The sequence below is a fragment of the Desmodus rotundus genome, chromosome 12 (assembly GCF_022682495.2).
Source record: "Desmodus rotundus isolate HL8 chromosome 12, HLdesRot8A.1, whole genome shotgun sequence".
Classification (NCBI taxonomy): Eukaryota; Metazoa; Chordata; class Mammalia; order Chiroptera; family Phyllostomidae; genus Desmodus; species Desmodus rotundus.
In genome coordinates, this window is record NC_071398.1 from 80,941,196 (window position 1) to 80,955,321 (window position 14,126).

The following is a 14,126-nucleotide window of genomic DNA, read 5'->3' on the forward strand; positions in this document are numbered from 1 at the left end:
CCACACACATAATATTGGTACCAATGGCACTGGCAGTGTGACAGTTCTCACCAGTGCACACCAATGGTCATTTTGGATGTATCATCGCACTGGAAATGATCCTAGTCTGCAGACTGGATGGCAAACCAACACCTGGTACCCTTGGCGGTCAGCTGCAGCCTGGGACACTGGTCAAGGTCACAACTTTGCTCCCATATGGACAAGCAGGCTGCACAGAGCACAGCTGTTCTGCACACACATGCCACACCTCTGGCCAAAAGTGGCCAGGACACAGGCTTCTTTCATGGGACACACAAGGAGCCAGAGGAGAAGCATGAGGAGTGTCAAGTGTAACCAACCTACTCACCCTGCATCTGGGAGGACACATCAAAGGCATTCATCCTACTTTTGAAAGCTTCAAGGTCCCAGCTAATCAGTACAAGTAAAGGTACCCTCCAAAATGATGATATCTCTCCTCATTCTCAAAAAGACAGTGTAGCCACAGCACCAGCCTAGGATGCTGAGCGCAGATGTGGCTAACAAAACCCTTAAGCACTTTCCAGGACTCGCAATGCCTGGAATGGCTCCTCAAATTATCTCAGGAAAATGTAAACCCAATTTAGCTCAAAACGTTACCTTGACTCTGGGCTTTTTGTTGATCCAAGAGTTGAGAACTGCTGGAATCATCACAGAAGCTGCAATCAGTACCTCTTTGCACTACTTGCCAAGTTGATCTACTACTCGGAGTCACTTCCAGTTTCTGGGAAAAGTGCGATGCAGAGAAATCTCTCCTAAAGTGAGTCAGTAGAGCATCAGAAGGAAGAGGACTTGGGGTCTTTTCTTGTTCCTGAGGGAACACAGAGCAGGAGGCCTGGTGTCTGGCGATGTCCAGGTGTTTCGTGGTATTTTGTGGAATAACCTGGCTGGCGTTCTGGAAAGACAGAAACTCTTTAGCACCCTTTGGAAATCACACTATTCAAGACTCTCTTCAAGCAGAACCTAAAGCCATGTCACCGGGTGAGCTCTCCCACCGGCTATCAGGAAAGAACTTTCAAGTCAAGGGACCTGTTAAGTCCCAAGGCCCAGGGAGATTTTGTTATGGTCAGACGTCAGCACTGAAGGGTTAAGCCGGTACTGCTGAGGCCTAATCTGTTCCATGTGGGCTCAGGTTTTGTATTTATTCTACATCCCTCAAGTACTCCATTAAACATGCGAGTGCCAATTGGAATCATGAAATTTGCTTTTCCTTTGCCTGCCCTTTGTCACCACCAAACCCACAGCCTCAGTAGCTTTGGTTGGTGTGGCTCAGTGGCTTGACTTCCGGCCTGGCAATCAAAAGGTCACTGGTCCAATTCCCAGTCAGGGCACATGCCTGGGGTGCAGGCATGTGAGAGGAAACCTATCACCCTATGTCTCACACAAGCAGGTTTCTCTCCCACTCTTCTTGCCCCCCATCCTCTCTCTAAAGGTAAGTGAATGAAATCTTTAAAAAAATTTTGATATTAACTTATAGAAGTCTTTCAAGAATCTTACTTTCCACGATACCACGCCTCCCCCTCCAATATCCTATAAGGTATGTTATATAATATAAAGACATTTGTGGATTTTCTAATGCCTTGAGTTCCGTCTTTTTTTTCCACCTGCATTCTGACAAGACATAGCTGGAGATGCTACATTTCATTCTGTACCTGAGTGCTTTTCCTGCCACAGCAAGAGGTTTAATATGTATGGCCTCACACTGCTCTGCTAAATAACTCTGGGAACCAAGTCAGGGGTGAATTGGAACAAATGACTCAACTGGATAACAAAGCACAAGGTATTTCTAGGTCAAAGTAGAAAATTATTGTTTAGTTTTATTCATCTTGATAAGCAATGCCTTTGTCATCCATGGAAATCCTGGTGACTCAAAAGCGAGGGTTCAAGGCACAAAAAGAATTAAAATTGTTCAATCTCTAATACAGACTTTTAAACTTCAATATGTAAGGTATCTATTTTTAAATTCTGTCTTCAACTGTTTGTGAAATTGTACCATCTTATCAAGTTCTTGTTTAGTAGAAATACACCATTAAAACCCAAATGGATTTTTTAAAAATGATAATATCATGGGAGCAAAAATGTAAAGGAAAATTCTATAGATCCCAGGAATTTCAGAGTCAGTCCCTGAACAAGAAGGATGGGTTTCTAAAACATGCGTTTTGTTTATTTTGTTGACATTAAGCAAATATCTTCATCCACCTCTCTCTGCTCATTTGCGCACATCCAAATGCAGTTTAAAACTCTCATCAGCAACTTGTTTAAAGGAGGTGGGGAGATGATTGAAAACATTCTCCCCTGAAATCAGCGTTTCATCAGTAAGGATCCTCAAAACCCAAGTCCCTGGCAGCAATCACCACACTCCATCAGAAAAACTGCATAAGGAGCCATTTCCTCCAGGTGACAGAGCCAGTATCAAGAATGGGTCTGGTCCAACCTTCTCCAAACAGGTTAATTATCATTAGATCTTTTTTTTTTTTTTTTTTTTTTTTTAAATATATTTATTGATTATGCTATTACAGTTGTCCCATTTCCCCCCCCACTCCACTCCATCCTGCCCACCCCCCTCCCTCCCACATTCCCCCCCTATAGTTCATGTCCATAGGTCATACTTATAAGTTCTTTGGCTTCTACATTTCCTACACTATTTTTACCCTCCCCCTGTCTATTTTCCACCTATCATCTATGCTACTTATTCTCTGTACCTTTCCCCCCCTCCCCCTCCCACTCCCTTAATGACAACCCTCATGTTCTAGTTGTTTGCCTAGTTTGCTCTCATTTTTGTTTTATGTATGGCCATTAATAACTGTGAGTTTGCTGTCATTTTTACTGTTCCTATTTTTGATCTTCTTTTTCTTAGGTAACTCCCTTTAACATTTCATATAATAAGGGCTTGGTGATGATGAACTTCTTTAACTTGACCTTATCTGAGAAGCACTTTATCTTCCCTTCCATTCTAAGTGATAGCTTTGCTGGATACAGTAATCTTGGATGTAGGTCCTTGCGTTTAATCTTGGGTAATGTAATTATGATGTGCCTTGGCGTGTTCCTCCTTGGGTCCAGCTTCTTTGGGACTCTCTGAGCTTCCTGGACTTCCCAGAAGTCTATTTCCTTTGCCAGATTAGGGAAGTTCTCCTTCATTATTTGTTCAAATAAGTTTTCAATTTTTTGTTCTTCCTCTTCTCCTTTTGGCACCCCTATAATTCGGATGTTGGAACATTTCAAGGCGTCCGGGAGGTTCTTAAGCCTCTCCTCATTTTTCCAAGTTCTTGTTTCTTCATTCTTTTCTGGTTGGATGTTCGTTTCTTCCTTCTGGTCCACACCATTGAATTGAGTCCCAGTTTCCTTCTCATCACTATTGGTTCCCTGTACATTTTCCTTTGTTTCTCTTAGCATAGGCTTCATTTTTTCATCTGTTTTTCGAATAGATTCAACCAAGTCTGTGAGCATATTGATAACCAGTGCTTTGAACTGTGCATCCGATAGGTTGGCTATCTCTTCGTCGCTTAGTTGTATTTTTTCTGGAGCTTTGAAGTGTTCTGTCATTTGGGCCATTTTTTTGTTGTTGTTTGTCTTGGCGCGTCTGTTACTTTAAGGGGCGGAGCCTTAGGTGTTCACCGGGGCGGGGTAATGCTGGTCGCAGCGCTGTGACGCTGTACGTGGGGGAGGGGCCGAGTGGGAGCAATGGCGGCCGCCTCACTCTCCTCCGGATTTCAATCTTTCACTCCGCTACCCACAATCAAACTGGGCCACTCTGGTGCTGGTTCCCGAGTGAGTGGGCCTGTGCACACTCTAGGCCCCTGTGGGTCTCTCCAACAACCTCTCCTGTGAGGCTGGGAGTCTCTCCTGCTGCTGCCCCAACTCCCACGGGCGTTTTCAATCAGAGGTTTGAGGCTTTATTTCCCTGAGCTGGAGCCCTGGGTTACGCGGTCTGCTTCTCTCCCTGCCGTTCGTCCGGTTTATCTGTGGGCGAATGTGGTGCCGTGGGGTGCTACCCGCTGCTCTGCCTGCCCCGCTCTCCGCCACTCTGAGTCCGGCCCTCTGGGTTTATCTGTGCAAATGTCGGGCCGCAGGGTCTGCTAGTGCTCAGACTGCCTGCGCCATTTGTCCCACACTCAGCCAGTCTCAGTCCCGCCACAGCCACGCGAGTCCTCTCCACCCCGGTGCCCGTCTCCGCCCCTCCTACCAGTCTGGATGAATGTTTATTTTCTATTTTCTTGGTGTTGGTCCCCCTTGCTGTTCGATTTTCTGTCAGTTCTGGTTGTGCGAGGAGGCGCAGTGTGTCTACCTACGCCGCCATCTTGGTTCTCATCATTAGATCTTAATAGGGAAATAAAGATAGAGCTAGAGATTCCAAGGAATTCAGGGAACATTGAATATTTAAGGATAAAGGAATCTCCCCACTCAATTTTATTCACTCATTGCCTCTTTCTTAAATTAAGAAATATCATAACCAGCCCTGGCCGGGCGGCTCAGTTGATTAGAGCGTTGTCCCATTCACCAAAAGGTTACAGGTACAATTCCCGGTCAGGGCACATACCTGGGCTGGGGTTTTATCCTGCTCAGGGTGTATATTGGAGAGCAACGGATGGAGAGAATGAGGGAGGACAGGAAGCAGGGAAAGAATGAGAGGGGGAAGGGAGGAAGGAGGGAAGGAAGGAAGGAAGGCAGGAAGGGAGGAAGGAAACATGATAACCAAGGGACAAGGAACTTTATTTTTTCAGTGTGAGAAAGATGCACCAGCTCCAAGTCAAGCAGATTTTCCTCTACCGCTGTTGGAGCCCGTACGAAAGCACTTTCTCAAGCGCACACGGCTGTAAGGCCCATAATTCACCTACTTTTGCCTGCAAGGCTTTCACCTCTGCCTCTGATCTTTTCCGTTCTTCCACTTCTTCATTGTACTTTTCTTTCAGATCTTCATATTGGGAACCTAAACACAGACAAGGAGATATAGATTTACTTTGATCATTGACTTTGTGAACTCACAGGTCAATCATTACAATAGGTAGTTCAGAAATGAGTATCTTAGTACAGCAGAAAGAACAGTTCAGTTAAGTCAACAGACATGGGTCAAATTCTTCAAACATGAAAATCCATGGAAACACAGGTGTTTTGAATGTTCAGACATTGAGTTATTTTGGAAATACACCACAGAAGGATAAAGTGAAATGTGTACTGGTCAATAAGTCTGCTTATTGGAAAGTGATTCTGCAGGAATTCAGAAAAGGCTGGCAAGAGGAAAGACGCTGAGGTCATTAAGGTCCCTGAAAATGGTTTTCTTGTATTGCTACAAGAAAGTCTCATGTTTTCCGAAGATATGAGATAAATTTTCAAGGGTTCTCTATAACTGGTCCTACCAACTTGGTGGAATTTCTAAATATTAGTAAAGAAAAATGCAGTGACAACTATAGTCTTACTCAGCTGATGGCTCAATAGAGCTCAACTGATGTACATTGTACATGTCACAGCAAGTACTTGCATTTTTTGAGTGCCCCGATTAAAAATTGAATTCAAAGGTGAATTAACTCATTTCCTTGGCAGAACTGAAATCTCACTAGAAGAACTATGTATATGAAGGGGAAAACTTCTTACCGCCATAATACTGACTCGGTGTTATTGGAGCTGTAAACATTTTTTGTGGTGTGTCACATGCATTCCCAGAGACATCTGCAGGCCCTGCAGCTTCCTGGCTTCTTTCACGTTCAGAATTATAGCTGTTAGAAAAGGACACGAGAGGATGCCAAATCAAAGCAAAAGCGAAAGGAGAGCAGCACCATACTCTTCCCAGAGAGGCATAAGCTTACAAAACTCACCACGTCAGAATTCTTACCCTTCATGTACCCAATACGCACGTGACAGACATGAACTCAGTGACCCGTCTCTAAAGGGATGTAGACTAGTTAGGAAAACAGAAATAAACCACTAATCACAACATCCTGAGGGCTACAACAAACATCTATAATAACCACACAGAGGACAAGAAAGAGTTGGGGGGTTGGGAATACATTCAAACTAAATTTTATATTCTAAGCCAAGGAGAGACACAAGAATATAAAAGAACCATGAAGTTCAGAAACAAAGGAAAAGTCTACAATCCCTGAACATGGGCTAAAAAACGTCACAAAACTGGATGGCAATACTGATGTTATGAAGTCATAACAAAGCACGGACGTGATCTATGTACCACTTAATTTATGACATTTTATTTATATTTATTTATTTATTGTGTGTGTGTTTGCAGGGAAGAGTTTTAAAACACATTTAAAAATCAGGTTAACATAATGCATAGATATATGGCTGAAAACAGTTACAAAGAAATGGGGGAAGTAAGCTCTATATTGTATGTATGTACAGAACATCCCTCCCATTTAAGTTCTGAACAACTTTCAGAATCAAACAACCTAGGAGAAGATTCAATTCTTGCAAGTCTCTAATGTGTGTTTTTAGCTTAGGACAGAAACATAAAGTACACCCTATCAGAATGGCTAATGAGCACCATTCTCTTTGGCAGGGACTCAGTCCTCACAGGACAGAGAGAAGAAAGCGCCTGAGGGCCCAGCTACCAGTCTGGATGAATGTTTCTACTTTAACTCCTTGGTCATCAGACTTGCATACAATTTGACTTTCTGGCAGTTCTGGTCCTTTTGCTTTCAAATTTGTTTTTGTCCTTTTGGTGGTGTGAGGAGGCAAAGTATATCTCGCTATGCCTCCATCTTGGCCACAAGTCTTCCAGATGACTTTTGAAGGGCCTTGAAAAATTGGTGTTTCATTGCCATCTCCAAATTCAACTTTTACCCCACACTCTTTCCCTAGTCTTTCATCAAAAATATAAAATTTCATTTACTTTAAATATTAAAGTATACACTGTGAGCATTTTTTTAAATAAACAATTGATTCTCCTTTCTCTTAGAGACAAACACACAAACCACTTCTACCATAAAAGCACTAAAATAAACTGTTTTTGACTAAGTTTAACTACATCAGGTTGCCAAAATTCAACAGTTTTTGATCAACCTTTCAAATGGGCCAAGCGAACTTGTTGGAGATGTTCCTGAAGCATAATCGGTGGCTATTGATGGAGAAAAGAAGCTCGTGCCCTGTACTGGAAGGTTATCAGGGAGAATTTCAAAACTATACTCGACAGATTTGTGGTCTTGTTTTTATACTCTTTAACAGTTCTTATACCAAAGAAAACGACACTGGTAATAGCTGTTACAGTCTGAAGTGTATCTAGCTTATAAACTTTTAGGAACATCTATATCCGCAGTAGAAAGTGAGAATGTTTCAAACTGAATGTGCTACAGAGGTATCCGAACCCCATGAGGATGGTGACAATGGGTAACAACCATAGTGTTAATGCTGACATTTAACAGTTGCTCTGTGCCATGTACAACCCTGGGCAGTGTAAATCTCCCAAAGCATTGCTACCAAATGGCACTTTGCAATGAAATATAGGAATGTATACAACAGTGTCCTGTCCTAAAAATGTTAAAAACACAAACGTTTCTGTCTAAGTTATGAATACCAGTATTTCTAAAACCAGCAGCCAAAACATGTTTTGCAAAGAAATGAATATTTCAGCATACTGAGGTGAGCATCCTACTTCCCTCACACCTGCTTTTCAAAATGAATGACTATCATTCATTCTTTCATTCAACAAATATTTGAGGGCCTACAATGGCCAGCTGCAGAGGATCCAGTGATAAACAAGACAAACGAGATCCCTGTTCTCATGGAATTTGGCAGGGAAGACAATTAACAAGAAAACAAAACACGTCACGAGATACAAGTCGATTCCTAATTTTCAATTTATAGATAGCCACCTTCCTACATGGATAGGAAACAAAAAAGAAAAAAGTCTCTGAGCCTAAGAAAGCATCAACTAAATGCAATGTGGAATCCTGGGTCAGACCCTGAGACAGAAAAAAAGATATTACTGGAAAAACTACTCAAATCCGAATCGAGTCTGTAGTTAACAGCACTGAATCGCTGTTTGTTTCTGTTTTGGTCATTGTACTTCAGTTGTATAAATGTTAACAGTTGTTTCTGTAAGTTGACAGTCATTTGAAGCATCCTTTTCCAAATTGATGGGAGTACATTTGCACACCCCACAATGGAACAATTTCCTAAAGTACTTTTTGCTTTTAGATTCTATCATTCCCCTTATTCGGACATAACTCCTCTTCTAGTACAAGATGACACTCTTCATAAACTCTTTAGGCCCCAGTAAATTTATTTTGATAATGCCTCTTTGGTTTTGTAAGTGGAAAAGAAGTAATAAGCACTTTTTAATTGCTTAAATAGGACACTGAAATTGGCAAATTGGCTAAGGAATGCTTACGCTGCCTGTCACATGGAAATCTCAGGAGGAACCTCTTCCTGACTTTGCTTCCCTCCCTCCCTTTCCAGCTCAGATGCCACCGCCCAGGATTTTAATGACTTTCTTCCCAAATCCTCTATCATCCCATGTCTTGTGTCCCATCACCCTGGCCAACAACCATCAATCCTGAACCAACCCTCCTGTTCACCTTCCAGCATTTATGTCCCAAGTGCCAAAGGAAACAAGTCGTACAGCTCTACAGACCAGCCCACTAGAAACGCCCTCCTGGTCTGCAGCCTCGACTGGAATGAGGACAGTGTGGGTATTTTTACTATTGTATCCCGATGCTGGCTCATGAAACTTAATCAACATAGACAGAATGAATGAATGAAGTGAGCAAACATTCAGCGAATTTCCACAGCACTGAGTTACGCAATGACAGGACTCGAGCATGTCAGAACCAATGTTCCTTAGATCATTATTTTTTCCACTGGAAAAAAATACTGCAATGTATAATAATTACATCATTCAAGGAAAAGATAAATGCGTCTCATGAATATACACCCACATATCCATTTAAACACCATTCACAAAATTACCTCTTAAGTTCCTCTTCCAATTTCTCTATTTGTTTTCTGGTTGAACTCAGTTGTCCTTCTTGGAAATTCACTTGTGACTCCTTGACTTGAAGGTCGTGAGAAGTGTCCTGCTTAGCCTTCTCCAGGTTTTCACATACTCCCTTCAAGCTTTGATTCTCCCTCTTAAGGGTTGTGGCCTCTGTTTTTTCGTTCTCAGCCTTGTGGGGGTTGTTCAAAAGGAAAGAGTTCTCTTACTTGTAGAAATTACCAGGTATTATTTGTAAAACTGAGCTTCACAGGGACAACCGATTTTCTGAGAGGAGGCTATAATGACCCACATAGCAATGCCTGCTCATTGCAGATACTTCTAGGACCTCACCTTACAGTCTCTAGAGAGAAAAGTTCTACAAAGTCATGTAGTGTTTGTCTTTGCTCAGGCTACCGGTACCCATCCTAGAACAAGAGGCTTCAGTATGCTTTTGAGAATTAAGATATAAATACAAATAAATAGAAGCCGTGCAAATGTCCCTTAGCAGCTCATTTTCAAGTTGGGCTGCTGGAGCCAGTAAGGGTAAGGAACTGGAAAATCCTCCCACTAGCAAAGACCTTTCACAAGCAGTGACTGTATCACTACTATGCTGGTTGATGAACAGGTGAGAAAGAAGCACTGTTGAAGTTTTCCTTTCCTGGTGCTGAAGAGATAAGGTCTGGGAATATCAAGTGAAAAGCCCACTCTCAAAAAGTGACAGCCACCAAGTGTTCTACATTGTCCCCCTTCAATACTAGCAGTTAAGCAGAAAGGAGGACAGAGGATGAAGAAAACCGGGTAGTTAAACTGCCTCAGAAAGACCCTGACTGGTGTGACTCAGTTGGTTGGGCATTATCCCGCAGAGCAAAATGTCCCAGGTTCGATTCCTGGTCAGGGTACATGCCCGGGTTGTGGCTGCAGTCGCCGGTGAGGGTACATACCAAAGACGACCAATCTATGTGTATTTCTCAAAGCAATGGTTCTCTCCCTGTCTTTCTTACTCACTTCCCCTCTCTGTACATCTCAATAAATAACATATTTAAAAAAATCCAAAAAGGAGACAGCTTGTTACCACATGAGGATAGTAAAACCATTTTTCCCTAAATTGAACAGGCGGCCAAGGGGAAATGATTCACGCAAAGAATGAGTGGACCTTTGGGATCCCCAGCGTTTGAGGGCTACCTTCTGGGTTTGCTTTTGCAGCACGGCCTCCAGAGTCTCCAGTTGAAATTGCCTTTGATGCTTTTCTTTCTTCAGCTTGTCCAGCTGTCCTTCGAGTTCTTGAATTTTCTGAAGAGCTCTGGTGGGCAGGCCTTCTTTCCAGTCTGCCATCGCCCAGCTCATTGGCTCTCTTTTATTTGTCATGCAAACAGTTGTGAGTAAACTGAAAAGAATAACCAGATGGTGAGTCTTCACTGCAGTGCAAGGACACGGAAAAGTCTCAGAGACTGATGAGTCGACAGAACCGTTTCTCACATCAAGTGTGAAAACTCCCTATTTCAAAAGTGAATGAAGCCTGCATAACATCTGCCTTCCATCCACTGAAACGTGACTACCAATAACACGGAGTGGGAAGTACGTCCTATGCTTGTTCAGCATCCCCTTGCTTTCTGGCTTGATTTCCCATTTTTGACGTCTTAAAGGGACTACCTGCTCTCTACTGATCACTTTGTGTCCATTATACAAAATATGACTATTTTGCCATGAGGTTTTGGGTGACATAGGTCCTATGAACAGATAAAACACTCAAGCTCTTTTGTAAATCCTCTTCTTGGCCCCCTTCACGTCCTTAATTCCCACTGCCTTTTTGTTGCTCTTCCTCAGGGACGTCCACAAGCTGGTCACATCTCTTGCTCACAGTCTCTCGTGACACAAGAGCTGCTTCACCTTCCAGTAGCTCTCATTTGTTGAATTAATGCATGAGTGAACAAAGCTATTACTACAATTAGTACTAATATCACTGCAAAATGCAGTGAAGTCCCTCTCCACACCGACCTTGACCAGGAAATAGGCACATGTCCTCTGTGATTGAAACCCCAGCTCAGGGACCTACAGGATCTGGGACCTTGGGCCTGCGATTCACCTGCTCTGTGCCTTGGTTTCCTCATTTTCACAATGAGGGACAATTATGGTGGCAAGTTCCTAAAGCCTCAGAACACTTTTCCATTTCTCTCTTTCAGCCTATGGTACCAAGAGGCAAGTAATGCACCTCTTTCTCAGCCACATCTTAGGACATTCAAATCAGCTGGGAGAAAAATCTAGGCAAATGTTCTTCATGCATTCAACTTTTGCACTTAAGTGCAAAAAGAGCACTCATTTTCCAGTTATTTGGGCAACAGATGTGAGAATGAAGTCCCTGAATGAAGTCCACAACCACTTCAGTGGTTTGTTTGATGACCTTTTCAATCAAATTTGTTACCAGAACAACTGTTACATAGTAGATAAAAGCACTAAGGATGATAACAAGGATGTTCAATTACCAAGGGAGAGAAGCAAAGGTCTAGGAAAAGAATTTATTTATCAAGCTTTGGCAAGCTGTGTTTTCTCTGCCAGTTTTTTTTTCTTCCAGATGTCAGCTCTTTGAACACAGTATCTTAAACTCCACTCCCATTTGCCCCCAGAAAGTCCTGACGGGCGCCTCAAGCCTCTCACCCAACAGGAGGCAATTTGCACTGTCCCAAGCTCTGTGCATGCCAATGTACCCGCGGCTTGCTCATGCAGGGATGACTGTGTGTACCCCACAGGCACACACTGGAACTGACCTCAAGAATTCTGCCAGTCACAGAAATTATTACATCAAGATGCTATGGCCAACAGAATATAACAAGGAGAGACTTGGACAGATGACAGAGATGACCTTATGAAACTGGCAAGGAAGACTGGCAAGTTGGATGATTTTCTATTCCAAATCAAGACCACAGCTATAAAGAAGTGCTTAAAGTAATTACAACACCCAAATTAATTTTGTTTAGAGCACACTTGGACTGCTTAAAGCATCAAGAATCTGTATGGAGCCACTGGGGAAAAAGCGCCAAACAATACACCAACCTGAAAAGTAAGATGTAAGGGGGAAAAAATTGTAGGGGGGTGGGGCCAGTGGCACATGGTGAGGAGAAGCCCTGGGGGTCAAGGTTCCTGCATAGGAATTTACAGGGCCTACATCCTTGCCCCAAAATGCTCTTTCTAGCTCAGATACAGGGAGAGCACTCTTCATGCCCGAATCATGCAACCTGGTAAAGTGCCCGAGAGGCGCTTGGGTCAAGTGTGACTTGTCTAGTCCCCCAGAGCTGCAGGCCCGTTTTTACCCTTGGCCCTTATCAGTATCCCCCATCTCCACCAAGAACCCCGAGGTCCTGACTACAGTGCCAAGGCTGAGCCTGAGAATGAAATCCTGCCCGCTCCTCTGGAACACGCTCAAGGAGAGGACTCGACTGAGCTCTTCCTGCGTCCTCCTAATAGAGCAGAGTCGGGCGCACAGGCGCCTCCGAATAAATAAAACCAAAGGCAACAACAGAGAAATACTCTGGTGACTAACAAGAAGCACACCATCCCGACGCCACCCAGACCCAAACCCAAGCTGGCATCTCCTCCTAGCACCAAAGGACCCAGGTCCACACATCCAATAGGAGCCACTGGCTCCTGGTGGGGGAAATAGCTGCTGATCTCCCATTCTCTGACCTTCCCAACCTGGAAACTCATCCCCAAAGGGCGAGTTCATCATCCAGCAGGGTCTGGGGACACTAGTGTGAGCAGAGCTTGACATGGACCCGATACTCCAGTTGGATCACGGGGGACAGGGTGGTCCACTGCACCTCCAGGGCCAGGGAGCACAACCCCACAGCCATGCCCTGCCTGTACCCTGGGGCAGAAATCCACTGTCGGCCCCACGCCCGCAGCGGTAGCCCCGACCCACGCAGGACGCTCACCTTGGCCGCACAAAATGAAACACAGCCCTCAAAGGGTCGGATTCGGTGCTGCCGCCGAGACTGGGAGTCTCTTTCCACACTCAAACTCTCTGTCACCGCCACCAGTTTGCCACTCTCTGGTTGCTGCTCGCCACCAGAGTAGCTTCCAAACCAGTTGTGGTTGCCAGGAGCAACGTTGGGCCAAACGGAATCTGAGATCTCGCGCTGCCGCCTTTGATTGGTCATTTCAAATGGAATTAAAAAGTCAAGGCCTCACCTCGTGCAGTGTGCACGTGCAAAAACAATGCTGTTTCTGTTGGAGGGTGGTCGGGGATTGAAGATTTTATTTATTTATTTTTTGAAAGAGTGGAAGGGAAGGAGAAAGAGAGGGAGAAGAACATCAAGGTGTGTGAGCCTTTGGCATGCCCCTTACTGGGGACCTGACTAGTAAGCTAGGCATGTGCTATGACTGGGAATCGAACCTGCAACCCTTCGGTTCCCAGGACTACTCTCAACCCACCCAGGTACACTAGTCAGGGTGAGTCTAAGTGCTTTTTCTGCAGGAACTTTCCTCCGCTTTTTCCGCAAAATTCCTAGGAGCAGGGCCTCTGAATAGGAGGGTGCAGTCTGTCCTTGCAGCCAGCGGGAGAATGCTCTCTGCTGGAAACACTTAGTACTGCGGATACACTTCCACTTACTTATTAAATACATAATTTAGAGCATAGGTACTTGGTGCTATACTTGCAGTGCATTGTTCATCCAGTGTCCTTCCTCACCATTATTTCACGTAGGTCTTATTCTATTTAAAAGTTAACTGGGGCACACAGAAGCCATGGAATTTGATACTGAACCTAGATCATGCAGGACCTCCTAATTCCTGTCTTCTTAGTGATCATATTCTTTTCTTTCCTTTTTTGAATCCCTCACCTTCTGCTATTGCTAAGCCCCACTCTGGATCCAATTCCTGTGACCGATTGAGGAGTCTGGTTAGCTGGGATTCCACAGGGGGACTTTGCAGCCAGAAGAATCTCCAAAACGATGTAATCTCTCCTTTTTGGAAGAGTCCTTTTTTGTGAGTGTCTGTGCACTTCACTTATCTCCTTATGAAACTTGAAGGAAACTTCCAAAGGCAGGAGCAAAACAATGAATTGTTACATTATTGGATCTCTAATGCTGTTGTTCTTCAACAGATTCCCAACTTTGAGTGAACCTCTCCTTACACTGTGAGCACAACCCGTGCTGCTCCTTGCCTCTCACTGAAGTTCTGCTCTTTCAGAGCCCAG

At 44.0% G+C, this 14,126-nt stretch overlaps 1 protein-coding gene across 1 annotated transcript in view; it reads right to left on the reverse strand.

Annotated features, from left to right (window-relative positions):
• The window catches only part of LOC128779764 (centromere protein F-like), a 43,052-nt gene extending 32,770 nt beyond the window's left edge, over window positions 1-10,282 (reverse strand). Inside the window, 5 exon segments of the mRNA XM_053915900.1 lie at window positions 616-910; window positions 4,851-4,942; window positions 5,605-5,726; window positions 8,932-9,128; window positions 10,121-10,282. Of these exon segments, the coding sequence (XP_053771875.1) occupies window positions 616-910; window positions 4,851-4,942; window positions 5,605-5,726; window positions 8,932-9,128; window positions 10,121-10,282 (868 nt within the window).
• Window positions 10,283-14,126: the final 3,844 nt, after the last annotated feature.